The sequence below is a fragment of the Mesoplodon densirostris genome, chromosome 4 (genome assembly GCF_025265405.1).
Source record: "Mesoplodon densirostris isolate mMesDen1 chromosome 4, mMesDen1 primary haplotype, whole genome shotgun sequence".
NCBI lineage: Eukaryota > Metazoa > Chordata > Mammalia > Artiodactyla > Ziphiidae > Mesoplodon > Mesoplodon densirostris.
This window is the reverse complement of record NC_082664.1, coordinates 1,551,553-1,566,289: the sequence shown is the minus strand read 5'-3', so window position 1 is coordinate 1,566,289 and position 14,737 is coordinate 1,551,553. Positions and strand designations below refer to the sequence as shown.

General features: G+C 56.7%; 2 protein-coding genes across 6 annotated transcripts in view; one reads left to right on the top strand and one right to left on the bottom strand.

Moving 5' to 3' along the window:
* The window catches only part of BRF1 (BRF1 RNA polymerase III transcription initiation factor subunit), a 71,490-nt gene that overhangs the window by 22,070 nt on the left and 34,683 nt on the right, over nucleotides 1-14,737 (bottom strand). For 4 of the 5 annotated variants that reach the window (XM_060095530.1, XM_060095531.1, XM_060095532.1 and 1 more), the window contains 2 exons: nucleotides 7,012-7,043; nucleotides 3,779-3,851 (listed from right to left, as the gene is read on the bottom strand). The exons of the other annotated variant lie outside the window; for it this stretch is intronic. In XM_060095530.1, coding sequence (XP_059951513.1) covers nucleotides 3,779-3,851; nucleotides 7,012-7,043 — 105 coding nt within the window. The remainder of the gene's footprint in view (nucleotides 1-3,778; nucleotides 3,852-7,011; nucleotides 7,044-14,737) is intronic. 5 annotated transcript variants of the gene reach the window in all.
* BTBD6 (BTB domain containing 6) lies at nucleotides 292-2,764 on the top strand. Its single transcript, XM_060095535.1, has 4 exons — nucleotides 292-701; nucleotides 789-879; nucleotides 1,021-1,139; nucleotides 1,309-2,764. The coding sequence occupies exons 1-4, from the start codon at nucleotides 328-330 to the stop codon at nucleotides 2,339-2,341; spliced, it is 1,617 nt and encodes a 538-aa protein (XP_059951518.1). The 5' UTR covers nucleotides 292-327; the 3' UTR covers nucleotides 2,342-2,764.

Genomic DNA, 14,737 nt, shown 5'->3' with positions numbered 1-14,737 from the left:
GGTCCCTCCCACATCTCCGCGGCCGGATTCCAGCAAGCGCCCGCGCGGGGCGGGGCGGGGCGAGGCGAGGCGGGGCCGAACAGGGGGCGGGGCCTCGGGCGAGCACGTCGGCCGCGCGGGGCGCAGCCGGGCAGAGGGCGGGGCCTCGGGCGAGCACGTCGACCTCGCGGGGCGGGGCCGCGCCGCGGCGTGACGCGCGGGCGCCGCGGCGGTGCGGGCGAGGGCGGGCGGGCTGGAGGTTCCGGCCGGCGGGCGGGGCGGCGCGAGGGAGCAGCGCCCGCCGCCCCGGGCAGGCCGGCCCCCCGCGCGCAGGGCCGCCGCGGCCCCATGCTGCTGCCCCTGGCGTGCCTGCACGGCCGGGTGGCGCAGTGCCTCACCGCGCTCCTGGTGCTCGCAGAGCCGCCCCCGAGGCCCCGGCGCGGCGCGAGGGCGCACGGCGCGCCGCCCCCGCGCGCGGAGGCCGCCCTGCCCGCGAAGATGGCCGCGGAGCTCTACGCGCCCGCCGGCGCCGCAGCCACGGCCGCCACCGCCACGGACATCGCCAACAGCAACGCCGCCGCCGCCGCCGCCGCGGGCAGGAAGGGACGGCCCAGCGCCCCGCTGCCCTCCCTGCCACCGCCCGCGCCCGCGCCGCCCGCACTCGACAACAACAACTTGGAGAGCCCCAACTGGCAGTCCTTCCACCCGACCCTGCGCGAGAGGTGAGCCCGGACCTGCGCCCCCACCCCTGCCCGCGCCCCGCACCGACCCGAGCCCCGAGCCGTGTCCTGTGTCTCTGCCCATTGCAGGAACGCGCTGATGTTCAACAACGAGCTCATGGCCGACGTGCACTTCGTCGTGGGGGCCCCGGGCGCGGCCCGGAGGGTGCCTGCCCACAAGGTTGGTAGAGGCTCGGCCCTTTGAGCTCCCAAAGGCGACCGGCCACCTCCCGAGTATGGACGGTCCTTTTCCCGGGTGTGGCAGCCGCTGGGGGCAGGGAGGGCCCAGGGCTCAGGGCAGCTCTCTCTCTCTCATCCACAGTATGTCTTGGCCGTGGGTAGCTCTGTCTTTTATGCCATGTTTTACGGGGACCTGGCAGAAGTCAAGTCAGAAATCCACATCCCTGACGTGGAACCTACAGCTTTTCTCATCTTGTTAAAGTAAGTCTGCCTCCTTAGGGTGCAAGGATGGGGCGGTTCCTCGCTGCCTGGTTCCGCCAGCCAGCTGCCTGCAGCCTCCTGAAGTCCACAAGGATGGAGGGCTCCTCTCCCAGGCCCTGGGTGCGCGGCGTGCCCCACGCGGCCTGTGACTTGGCCCCGTCCTGCCTAGGTACATGTACAGTGACGAGATTGACCTGGAAGCGGACACGGTGCTGGCCACTCTGTATGCCGCCAAGAAGTACATTGTCCCCGCGTTAGCAAAGGCCTGTGTAACCTTCCTGGAGACGAGTCTGGAAGCCAAAAACGCCTGTGTGCTGCTGTCCCAGAGCCGGCTGTTCGAGGAGCCCGAGCTGACCCAGCGCTGCTGGGAGGTGATCGACGCTCAGGCTGAGATGGCCCTGAGGTCCGAAGGCTTCTGTGAAATTGACTGGCAGACGCTGGAGATCATCGTGATGCGGGAGGCCCTCAACACCAAGGAGGCTGTGGTCTTCGAGGCGGTCCTGAGCTGGGCCGAGGCAGAGTGCAAGAGGCAGGGCCTGCCAGTCACCCCGCGCAACAAGCGGCATGTTTTGGGGCCAGCCCTCTACCTGGTCCGAATTCCAACCATGACCCTGGAAGAGTTTGCCAACGGCGCCGCCCAGTCGGACATCCTGACGCTGGAGGAGACCCACAACATCTTCCTGTGGTACACGGCGGCCAACAAGCCCCTCCTCGAATTCCCCCTGACCAAGAGGAAGGGCCTCGCCCCGCAGAGGTGCCACCGCTTCCAGTCCTCCGCCTACCGCAGCAACCAGTGGCGCTACCGCGGGCGCTGCGACAGCATCCAGTTTGCCGTGGACAGGAGAGTATTTATTGCGGGGCTAGGCTTGTACGGCTCTAGCTCAGGGAGAGCGGAGTACAGCGTGAAGATTGAACTCAAGCGGCTGGGGGTGGTCCTGGCGCAGAACTTGACCACGTTTGTCTCCGATGGCTCCAGCAGCACCTTCTCAGTCTGGTTTGAACACCCCGTGCAGGTGGAGCAGGACACCTTCTACACCGCCAGCGCCGTCCTGGATGGCAGCGAGCTCAGCTACTTTGGGCAGGAGGGCATGACCGAGGTGCAGTGTGGGAAGGTGACCTTCCAGTTCCAGTGCTCTTCCGACAGCACCAACGGGACCGGGGTCCAGGGCGGGCAGATCCCTGAGCTCATCTTCTACGCCTGAGGCGCTGTGGGGTGGCAGGGATGCACTGCGAGTGGCAGGCCCTTCCTCTACAGGCAGCCCGTGACCCACCACCTCGAAGGGTGAGCTCGCGGTGTGCCTCCTCTGCAAGTAGCCGGCTGGAGCCTGAAGCTGTGACACAAGACGCTTTCCTACACAGCCAGAGCCTCGGTCTCTGCCATCTCCTGTACGTTGGGGCGCACATCCCAGGTGGAGGGCAGACTTGGGGGGCACAAGGCAGGCTCCAGATTCCCTCACAGGGGCACCCACACTGCCTGCTTTGAGGGCTTTGCCGTCTCGTATCCTCTTGGATTCTATTCTAAGTGGTTCTAAGCTTAAGTTCTGTTCAAATCTAAAATGGGAAAAGTCACTTAAAGTAGTTCACCTGTTTAAGTGGATTTTCATAATAAAGTTTTAACAAAATGAGAGCCGTAGGTAAATGACTGAGAGTCTCAAGTTGCCCTAACAGTGCTTAGCGGGCGGTCCCAAGAGGCCCGCCAGTCCCCGAGTTTGCCCTCTGCCGGCAGCCCGGGCCTCAGCCATCTGGGAGGGCTTGCTCTCCAGGCTGCAGCCAGACTGCTCTAGAAAAAGCCAGGTGTCAGGTTGTGTCTACTTCCTGAAGTGTCACTAGCTGCTCAGAATCCTACTGTTTGATTTCGACTGGGTGGGGGCGTGGGGGGTGCTCTGCTGGGCCCAGGGCTCCTGCCCCCGAGAGCGGACCTCCCACCTCAGGCTCCCAGCAGCCTGCGCGCACGTGCCATGGCGTCCGGCGGCCTCGCGGAGCCTCCTGCCTCCATCCTCCCTTGCTGCAAACTCCTCGGGCATTTGCTTTGTTTCTGAAAAACCTCCGCATGACCCCCAGAGGGAGGGACCGTGTCACTCGGCACAGGGATACAGCCCCCAGCCCCAGGTCTCCCTGTGCCTGCGGCCCCCCTCCTCCTCCGGGCCCACCCTGCTGGACCGTGCCTTCCCGGCCCCAGGGGACCACCCTGTGGGTGACCCAGGACTGCACGCCCTGCCCACCATCCCTGGCCCCACACACCACCTCCTTAGTACAAGGAGGTGCCTCTAGATGCTGATGGGCGAAGGAGGGAGCAGCCCCTCCAAGCCAACTGTGCAAACAGTCCTCATGGCAAAGCTGCCATAAAGGCCTGGCTCTGTCTGCAGGGGGCCTGCCCACCCCAAGGCACCGTGCTGCCAGGGGTGCTGCTCGAGAGGTGGAGAGACGGGCCCCCATCCACGCAGCACTTTCGTCTCACTCCATCCCTACCTGCGGGCACTGACCACAGCATTCCGGTTTTAAACCAGAAATAACCCCCCCAGGCTGCTGGGCTCCTGGCAGCCTCCAGGCGGCACTTCTCCCCTGTGAGGTCCTTGCCCTTGCACGCGCCGCCCTCCCACCCAGAGCCCCGGCAGCGCACCCCGTGAGCCCCGCGGTACCTATTGCTGGTGCGTTGATGCAGAGCTCTCTCGCCAAAAGAAGGAACGTCTTCCCCAGCACGTAAACGTTCACCTGTTGTGAAGACACCACAACTAAGAAGGGCGTTCATGTGCAGGAAATGTTTGCTTTTTTTCTTTCATCGTTCAGTCTTTAAGAGCCCCCCCTGCTGCCCCCCACGAGCCCCCAGAGCAGCCCAGGGCACTCCTTCCCTCTCCCAGGTGGGTTGTTTAGACTCTACCACTATCTCAGCAACGACTGAACTTGCTGAGAAGAAAAGCTGCCTCAAGAGTAGCTGGCCGAACAGAATCATCCAGTGCGCAAGGCGCCACGACTGCGGGGCCCATGGCCACTCTTCTACCCTGTTCCCAGGGGCTCACGGGGGCATCCTCTTCTGTCCCCACGGGCCAGCTCAGTCCTGGCTGTGGGGCTCTGCAGGCCTCAGTGACCCTACACTGCTCCCACCTCAGGTCCAAATCCACCGTGGAGCCTGCCCCTGACCCAGTCACCTGCCAGAACCTCCCCGGGTGCGAACTGAGCCCGGGGCCTGGCCAGGCACTGTCCTCCCAGCCTGCCTGGTGCTGGCCGACGGCTGGGCAGCTCGTGGGGAGGATGCTGCTGAGTGGACTTTGACGGCAGTAGTAGTGCAGGGAAGACTGGGATGGCGTGCAGATCTGAGATAAGCCCAGGCTCTCCCCCCAGGCCTGAGCTGTGGGCTTCGCCGTCCCAGCCTGAGCTGGAGAAACCCCTGCCCACCTGTCTTCACCCCAGCCCTGCCCACAGGACTCGGGCCTCGCAGGAGGGCTGCCTCTGACCTCCTCAGAGAGCTCCCTCACGTGATCAAGCCTGGCCTGTGAGCCCCTTGGCCCAGCACCCAAGAGGGCACCAGAAAAGGTGCTGAGGAAGAGTGAAGACCTTGTTGTGTGTCATATCCATCACGGGGCTTGCAGATGGCACACGGGCGCCTGCTGCCACCAGCGGACCAGGGTGCTAAGGAATGGTACAACGTTGAGTCTCCTTAGGGGAGGAGATGAGGGTACCTGTGGGCACCAGGCAGCTTGGGGCATTCCCGGCGGAGGCCAGGCCTCCCTGTCCAGGCAGCAGAGGGCACCCCCCACCCCACTGGCAGCCACTCTCTGTCCTCCTCCCAGACCCCCATCACAAGGGTTGGGGGCTCCCGGGGGTGCCTGCCACCAAAGCGCGCGTGTCAGTGTGCATCTTCCTCCGCTGGGCTCCCACCAGGCTCCTGCATCCCGACCCTCCTGCCTCATCCTCTGCTGAGGCCAGAGCAGAACGGACCTGCCGCCCGGCGTGCTGTCTCCGCCTTCCCCGCAGCACATCCCGACCCTGCCTGCCCACGCCGTGACCCCCACCACCCCGAGCCCGGGACCTAGGCAGATGAAGCCTGAATGCTGCGGGAAAGCGTTCTCTGAACAACTTCAAGTGGAAAATCAAATTTTAAAAAGGATATGCCTGTAAAATGCATGGTTATTGCCAGAGATGCTTTGAGGGTCACTCTCCTGTGTCTGTGGCAGTGTGTGGGTGGCCAGCCCTCCCTGTGCCCCTACCACATGGCGGGCCGGCTCCGCAGACCTTGAGGGCTCCTGGCTCTGCCTCTGAGGGGCCGTGGCCCAGGCATGTGAGTGCCTCTGTGTCAGCCTCACTATAGGGGGGGACAAAGGGACGTCCTGTCAGGACCCTCACGGTGCAGCGGGCCCTCCACAGCTCCTGCCAGAGGGTGTTGGCTGGGAGCTGAATCCGGGGAGAAGCCCACCTTGGTGCGCGTGTGAGTGAGAACGGAGTGAGCCCTGAGCCTTCAGCTCACGTACTCTAAGCGCTCAGCCCTCGGCAGTGCAAGCCCCCGAGTGGGACCCTCACCCGACACGCGTGTTCCACACCCACAATCAGCTGCAGACACGTGTGTCCTGTGGGTGCTGAGCCTGTCCCAGCCCCTCCCGGGCAGGGCCAGCGTGGGAGGCTGGGAGCGGGGGGCTGGGGGGTGACAGTTGCCAGGTCACCTCCCACCTTCCCAGTGCCCAGGCTGGGCTCTGCCCAAGACCGGGGGCCCAAGGCTCAGCCTTCCACCTGAGGTGTTAAAACTGTCTGTGTGGGTCCAGCCTGAACGTACGGGGTCTCACTGGTCAGCACAGTGACTCTCCGCTGGGCCCTGGTCCAGCCCCAGGTGAGTGCGAGCATCTACTCTGTCACCCTCTCCCACCTGAACCCTGACTGGTGTCCTACTTCCCAAGGTGTGAAGCAAGAAAGTACTGGAACACCTCCCTCTCCCTCCCAAGCGGTGCCCAAGCACTTCTGGAGCGCTGTCCTGTGCCAGCCCTCACTCCTGTCCTTCCTGGGGAGTCACCCGGATGGAAACCAGGCCACGTGGCCTTGCCCGGACCAAACACAGCACATGGAGTGCTGGATTTTCACGATTCCAAGGGGTTATGTTTAGCGTGGCCCCTGAATATTCCAGCGGGGCTCCTGGGAGATGCCATTTAGGAAGGCACCCGGAAGAACACAAATACAGGCGGCATCTGAGTTCAGTGAAGGTCTGTCTGCCGGCACCGAGGGCACTGAAGGCCCAGCACCGGGGCAGCACAGCACCAGGCTCGCGAGGAAGCTTCCCCGTGGGAGTGGGATTCCTATGAATCCTGCATGAGTCCTCACACTGCAGTCACGTCTGCTTTCCATGACACTGGTTTTCCTTCCGAGCCCTCAGTGGAGTGCTCACCACAGAGCCCAACTCCAGGGCACGGGGCCCCGCCCGCCCCGGCCCCAGCGCCATCACCAGGGACAAGGGCGGAGTTGCGATGGCTCCGCCCCGGCGCTGCTCCCACCGTGAGCGTCCCGCCCACACAGGCGTCCCTCTGGTTGGGTCTTTCCATTACCGCCAGGCGTTTGGAAACGAGAGGTGCCCTCCTGGGACTCAGAAAGCAAGTTTCCCTAAAGAGACTGTAAATGTGAGTTTTTACATTGTTTAAAATGTATGCATGTGAGTCCACTTTTTTTCTTTTAAAGAATCTCCCTTGCCTTGGACCAAGTTCACCTGGGCCTCTCCATTGGCTCTAAGGCCAGGGCTGCTCAGCCCCCGGGACAACACCATCACCCTGTGTCCACTGTCTCCCTAGCCACTCCGTTTGCCAGTTTCCAAACAGAGACCCACACCCTGTGTGTCCTTCGCCTGTGGACCCTCCCAGTCGGGGCAGGAAAGGGCTGAGAAAGGAAACGCATCTACCTGGAGCAGGTCGCTGAGGTCGAGGAGCATGTCTGCAAGGGGAGTCAAGGAGCAGCGCCCGGCCCACAGGCTCTGGCCACCTGACAGCTTCCAGGAGGCAGACCCCGGCTGTAGGTCTAAGCTCGGCACTGGATCATGAGAGCAGAGTGAAGCAGCCGCGTCGGGGCTCAGCTTCCGGGAGACCTCTGAGTCACTACCGGACGAGGCGGAGTGGGGCTGGGGTGGGGGCCTGCAACACAGCTCTTGGAGTGCAACTGCCTTGGCGGGACGGCTCCCGCATCTGTGTGGGCCCTGCCCAGCCAGGGGGGCCCTGCTCTGAGGGGCCTCCTGCCCCGGCCTGCCCAAGAAGTGCGCGACCACACTCACTGCATCTCACGAGCATCCACTGAGAGGCTGCCGGGTGCCCAGCAGTGTCCTCTGTCCCAGGACTCAAGGCTCCTGGGGGACAGACACACACACCAGGCTGCCACCCTTGGTGGCCGGTAGGCACCACTATGGTACTGGTGCTCGCGGGGGCAGCTGTGGGGACTCTGGCGTGGGACCTGTCCTTGCTCTCAGCAGATGGTTAAGTAGTAACCAGAATATGTCCTAAGCGATTCAGCCAGACACATACACAGAAATATAAAATATAAAACACGAGCCACTGAGAAAGGCAACTTGTCAAATGAAGTGAAATTAGCGTCATTCACGGATGTGCTATGGCTTTGAGAAGTGACTAAGAAAGAAATCCCCATCATGCTGAACCAGAGCCCAGACCAGGTGTCCAGAGGGAAATCCTGGGCCCAACAGAGCAAGGAGAAAGGGAGTCCCGGTGCCAAAGCCTCACGCCAGGCGGCGAGCATCCGAACATGGCCTCCAAGGTCCTTGAATCAAAGGCATCTTGTTTCCCAGTCTGAAGGCAGACGTTTCATCAGAGAGTGTAGTCACAGTAAGACAGATAATGCTACAGTGCAGACCAACAAACTAGTGAGAAGAACTTTGAAAAAAAGAGAAGTGAAAGCACAAGAAATGAAAGGAAGACCACCGTAAATATGAGCAGGAATCAGTGACAACAGAACAAATTAACATAGCCAAGAGACTATATGCCCTAAGATTCCAACTCTATGACATTCTGGAAGAGGCAATATTGTGGAGACACTGAAAGGGTCAGGGGTTGCCAAGGGTCCGGTGGGAGGATGAACAGGCGGGGCGCAGGGGATTTTCAGGGCAGCAAAGCTGCTTGTGTGATACCACGACGGTGGACACGTGGCCTTTCACTTGTCAAACGCGTGGAGCACGGGCCACCGAGAGTGAGCCCTCACATCAGCTATGGACTTCAGTTAACAATACTGTATCAACACGGGTCCATCCATTATAACATACAGCACACTAACATGAGCTGATCACAGGGAAACCCTGTGCTCGGTGGAGAATACGGAACTCTGCACAATTTCTTCATGAATCTAAAACTGCTCTTAAAAATGAAGTCTATTTTAAAAATAATACTAATAAAATAAATGCAAAAAAACGGGCAAAAGTTTTGAACAGATGTTTCATGAAGAGAGGCAAAGAGCACCCCCCCCCCAGCAGCTATCACAGAAAAGCAAACTACAGCACCCCTACAACAGCAACAGATGACCTCAGCTGCCACGCCCGCCGGCAGGGCACCCAGTGGAACACCAGCCCTGCTCAAGGGCCTCCGACCACGAGGAGAGGACAAAAGAATGTTCACAGCAGCTCCGTGCACAAGAGCAAAGACCGGGAACAGCCCGGGTGTCCGTCGACAGAGACACCGATGACCTGTCACACACTGGCCCCATGGAGACAAGATGGCAGAGGCCCGCCAGGCGACAGACCTGCAGGAAGAGCACACAGCCGCATCCCGGACAGGGCGTTTCAGAACAAGCAAAACTAACCCACGGGCGTCACCAGGAGAGCGGGTGCCTCTGGGGTGGGGTGTTGGCGCCGCCCTGTATCCTGACAGAAGACCTGGTCGCACAGACACGTGCGCTCCTCAGAACTCATCAAATGGCACAATGAAGACTTGTGCATTTCGTTTTATGCCAATTTTACCTTAAAAGGAAATAAGAACCATAAACAGATACTGGTATCTAGTCAGTTAATAATCTGCCTGCTGAAGGGCTTGGGGGCACTGGATAGATGTCTGCACCCTACTTTGAAAAACACCAAAAAAGGACAGGCTGAGGGATGGCTGGCGGGTGGGAGGGGGCCGAGCATAGACTAGCAAGGTGTGGATGGAGACGCTGGGGTGGGGGGCGCCCACTGCATAATCAATCCTTTCAACTTTGCCACGTGTTTGATATTTTTCATAATAAAATGATGGGGGGGGAATGTGTGTATTTTATAAAGGAGATTGGAATTCAACTTTTAACCAAGTTACAATGAAATGACATTTGCTGTCCTTGAAATGACAGTGGCAGGACACCTAACCCATGTCCACAGGAATGTCTAGACAGCCCTGGTTCCTCTCTGAGCGGGATGATCTGAATTACGTGCTTCCTGAACGAGGCACCCCCCGCATGCCCCATCCTGGGCCAGAGCCCACCAACGCCCCCGGGGCCTGGGCCTCAGTGGGTCCAACTGATGGGCGTTTGGGGTTCTATGGCTTGGAAAAGTCTCCTGTCTGGCCAGCCCCTGAGCCAGTGTCCTTCCCAGCAGCCGTTGCCTTATGCTAGGCAGCTGCATCCAACCTTGGTGCAGAGACCCGCAAACCTGCTGGGACGGTAAGTAAGCCCACAGATGAGGCCTGCGTGAGGCCCTGGCTCAGCATGAGTGTAGTTCTGTTGGCCTCTCTGTCTCCCTCCCGTGCTCCCGGGGCCCAGCCGTGTTCTAGCAGGCGGCACTTCTGCTCCACGAACACCCATTTGAGCGCCTGTCCTAGAAGAGGTGCATCTGCACAAAGGAGGGTGGTGGACAGAACACCTTCAGAAGGTCCTGGACGCTCCTGAGGGTCCAAAGGCCAGAGTGCGTCCAGCTGGTTTAGAAAGCGCGCGGCAGCCCACGCTGGGCGACCACGGTCCCTGGGGCCTGGGAGTAGCTCCGCCCCAAGGGGACGGGAGACACTCTGGCGGGCCCACATAGCACTGCTGGGAAAACAATCATAGACGGGACCCGATTTAAACTGAGACTCATTTTTGGTCAAAGGAAAAGCTTACAGAGATTTAAATAAGGCAGAACTAAAGGTCAAAAGAACGTGATATTCCTCTACGCTGCATCTGATACAGTGTCTCTCCAGGTGAAAAACTGCCCCTGAACATCCAGAAGGTCCGAAATGTCATGTGTGTGCGTGGACACCACACTTTAGGACAAACAGTGAGGCCAGTGGGGCAGCCACGTGGGCCCACAGCACCCTCCCGGGGCCGCACCAGACACGAGACAGTGAGTCCCAGAACAACGGTGCCATCAGCACTGAAGAGCCAAACCTCGGCATCCCTGAGAAGGATGACCTGCCCAGCACCCGCCCACTCTCTAACCCCGCGGGGTCCCCCCTGCTCTGGCGAGCCCTTCCCCAGGCAGCCAGCACCAGCTGGCAGTTACTCACGAGCCGGCCCACAGCTCTGTTTAGAGCAGGAGCTCGCAGCCACGCCCTACCAAGGACAAAGGCCACCAGGACACCTCTCCCTGGTGTCCCTGCACCGGTTATTTCCTGGCAGTGCCGCTGTACCTGCACAGGGACATGGAGCCCTGATGCAAGTCTCTAAGAGATCACGCAAGTCCTGGAGGCAATCCACAAAGGGGCGGGAGTGAAGCAGGCATCAAGGGGCGTTACAGGGCTGGGTGACAAGGCAGGGCGGCGCCTGGACACACTTGGTGGGGGGGGGGGACGGCGGCAGCCAGGAGCCACCTAGGAAAAGGAAGGGCTTCCCGTTGTGCCAGGGGGCCTGCCAGCTGCTCCTGCTCCCCCTCAGGGCACTGGCTGCCCCCACAGCACAAGGCCACAGCCTGGAGCTCACAGAGTCCCACCGTGGGGGAGATAAAATGGAGGGGTCGGAGACTTCCAAGACAGCCAGCCTCGAGGGACCCAACTGTTGAGAAGTGGGCCAAACACCACGCACTCAGGCTCCCTCCAGGCCTTGGTCAGTTCCTGCTCCGCACGGGCACAAGGGCGCAGAGGCTTAACGCCACGGCCAGCGGCAGTCAGCCTGGAGAAGAGAAGGTGGGCAGGGACCCCTGTGATGGCACTGCCAGGTCCTGCCTGGGTCCTGAGCCGAGTGCACCCCAAGATGTGCAGTGAGGACCCGGGCTAGCTCCCCACAGCTCTCCGCCTGCCAGAGGAAACCAAGTCCCCTGCGGGGGCAAAACTACCCACAGTTGCCACAGGTTTTCAAACACTATATCCAGCACTTCGATAAAAATGTACCAAGCATGACAACAGACAGGACCACATAACCAAAACCAAAAGAAACCTCAGGCAATAAAATAGAACCACCAATGACCCCACTGTTGGAGTTACTAAAGGCTTTCATGTAACTGCAGAGACGGAGAATTTTACCAAAGAACTGGAATCTAATCTAAAGAATCTAATGTAAAACAATCATTGAAGTTAGGAAGTTAACAGATGGGTTTAACAACCAGTTAGACACTGCAAAGGAAAGGATAGAAGAACTCAAGACAGGTCACTGGACAATATTCAGAGTGAAACAGAGACAGGAAAAATTAAGAAAACAGAATGGAAAATACACAACACAACCTGAGACATGAGGAAAGGGTCTAACGTGTGTGTAACTGGGATCCTAGAAAGGGAAGAGAGAAAGAACGGCAGAGAAACTATGTCTGAAAAGATACCTCCCAAGATTTCCCCAAAACAGACCAAAAACATTAAGTCACAAATTCCAGAAGTTCTACAAATAACAAGCTGGACAAATACAAAGAAAACCACATCTAAGTACATCAGAGTCAAACTCCTGAAAGAAAGACAAAGATATTTCTTAAAAGCAGGTAGTTATAAGAGATGGTAACCTTCAAACAGTGACAAGACGATGTAACGCCCACTCCACAGCACCACGGAAGGCAGAAGGCAGAAGCGGGATGAGAGCAGTAAAGCTCCAGGAGAAACACCTGCTGCCCCAGAATTCCACACTCACTGAAAATATCTTTCAAAATGAGGACAAAACAAAGATGTTTTCACATAAACAAAAGCTGAAGGAGTCTTTTCCTAGCAGGCATACTGTTTTTCAGACAGAGGACAATGATCCCAGATGAAACCACAGAAACACAGGAATGGAAAGGGTCAGAGCGGGTAGGTGTGAGTGAACACACTAATGGCTGGGGAAGCAGTGCCCAAAGCGCCCCTAGCAGGGCCCGGAAGAGCATGTCCTGCCGGGAAAGGCCAGCTTCTAACTTAAGGTCAAGGGCACAGGACACAGTCTCTAGGGTAACCACCAAAGCAGTAATAAGTAAATAAATAACAAAGTATTTGAAGGAAAACAGAATTAACGAAATACTTGACTAAGAGGTTGTAAGAAAGGGAAAGCAGAGAACAAATAGAAAAGTAGTAAGATATTAGAATTAAATTCAAATATATCAATAAACACACTGAATTTAAATGGAAGAAATGCTCCAATAAAAAATGCTTTAAGACTCGGGCTTCCCTAGTGGCGCAGTGGTTGAGAGTCGGCCTGCTGATGCAGGGGACACGGGTTTGTGCCCCGGTCCAGGAAGATCTCACGTGCCGCGGAGCGGCTGGGCCCGTGAGCCATGGCCACTGAGCCTGCGCGTCCGGAGCCTGTGCTCCACAATGGGAGAGGCCACAACAGTGAGAGGCCCGCATACCGCAAAAAAAAAAAAAAAAGAAAAAACAGACAAATACACATAATTATGTAACCGAGCAGGACCCTATGGGTCCTTCCCAGAACAGGACTCCTCCACCTCACCCAAGCCCTCCACCTGCCTTTTGTCTGTAGAAAAACTTTAGTCAAAGAATAAATTTAACCAGAGCAGTGAAAAAAATTGCAGAAAGAAAGGAAAACAGTCAAGCAAGTCAAAATAATAATAGTTTAGCCATTAAACAAAGTCAAGGACCTTTATTTAGTTCCTCCTGAAGGGTGAGACATACTGCTCTGAGCCACGTCCTTTGAGCTGTTTTGCAGATACTGAAACCCCCACCAGGTGGAAGAAGTTAACTGCATGCTGCCCACAAGCACGGAGACCACAGACCAGTCGGAACCAGAAGGCTGAGGATGTTGACTCCCAACTAGCTCTCCACCAACCAATCAGAAGAGCGTCCATGAGCTGATCACGCTCCCCACAACCCCTTCCCCCACTCTGTCTTTAAAAACCTTTCCCTGAAAGCCTCTGGGGAGCTAGGCTCTTTTGAGCATTAGCCTCCTGGACTCCTTACTTGGCGCCTGCAATAAACCCTGCACTTTCCTTCACCACAACCAGTGTCAGTAGGTTGGCTTTACTGCGTGTGGGCAAGTGGACCTAAGTTTGGTTCAGTAGCAATTATATGCTGCTTATAAGAAACATATATCAAATATATCACGAAGGATTGAATTTTAAAATATGGGAAAAGACAGACCACGCACATACTCAGCAAAAGAAAGCGGGTATAGTTATACTAACATCCAACACAGTAGAATTTAAGGGGAAAAGCATTTGGTGATAAAGAGGGACATTTTATAACGTTAAGCGTCATTTCCACCAGGAAGATACAGAATCCTGAATCTGTATCCTCTTAACACAGCATCAGAATATAATGGGAGGGCTTCCCTGGTGGCACAGTGGTTAAGAATCCACCTGCCAATGCAAGGGACACAGGTTCGAGCCCTGGTCCAGGAAGATCCCACATGCCGTGGAGCAACTAAGCCCGTGAGCCACAACTACTGGGCCTGCGCTCTAGAACCCGCAAGCCACAACTACTGAAGCTCATGCGCCTAGAGCCCGTGCTCCACAACAAGAGAAGCCACGGCAATGAGAAGCCCATGCACCGCAGGAAGAGTAGCCCCCGCTCGCCACAACTAGAGAAAAGCCCACACACAGCAATGAAGACCCAACGCAGCCAAAAAGAACAAAAAATAAATATAATAAAATAAATAAATTTATTTTTTAAAAAGAATATAATGGGAAACCAACAAGATAAAAGGAAAAGTAGATAAGTCCACATCTGCAGTGGGAGTTTTAACACTCTTCTTTAGAACAAGGGGACTGAAAAATCGGTAAGGATGATTTGAACAGGACTAACCAACTTGACCTAATGGACATTTATAGACCGCTCCACCCAACAGGTGCAGATACCCATTCCTTTGAAGTACACATGACGAGGCCACCAAAATAGACCATGCACTGAGCTGTAAATCAAATCTCAGCACACTGGGAAAAAAGGGAAATCATTCAGTGTTTGTCCTCTGACCACAATGGGATTATACTAGAAACTGATAATACAGAGATAACTAGAAAACTCCCAACTGTTTTCAAAACAAGTGGTACACTTCTAAATGACTTAATATCTAAAAGAAATAAATATGGGAGTTAGAAAATATTTTGAACTGATCATAGTAAAAATGTGACACATCAAAACTGTGTGATGTAATTAAAACCTGCCTAGAGAGAAATTTATAGTCTCAAATGCTTATATTAGGAGAAACAGAAAAAATGAAAATCAAGAACCTAAGAAAGCTGAAAATAGTAAATTAAATCGAAAGAAACTAGAAGGAAAGAAATAATAAAAGTAAATCAGTGAAATATAAAATAAACGCACAATACAGATAAACAACGAAGCAAAAGT

Bases quoted from the DNA above. Each gene is read 5' to 3' on its own strand.
- BTBD6 (XM_060095535.1), top strand. From the start codon at position 328: ATGCTGCTGCCCCTGGCGTGCCTGCACGGCCGGGTGGCGCAGTGCCTC. The intron at 702-788 runs GTGAGCCCGGAC...TGCCCATTGCAG, and splicing joins CACCCGACCCTGCGCGAGAG to GAACGCGCTGATGTTCAACA. The intron at 1,140-1,308 runs GTAAGTCTGCCT...CGTCCTGCCTAG, and splicing joins GCTTTTCTCATCTTGTTAAA to GTACATGTACAGTGACGAGA.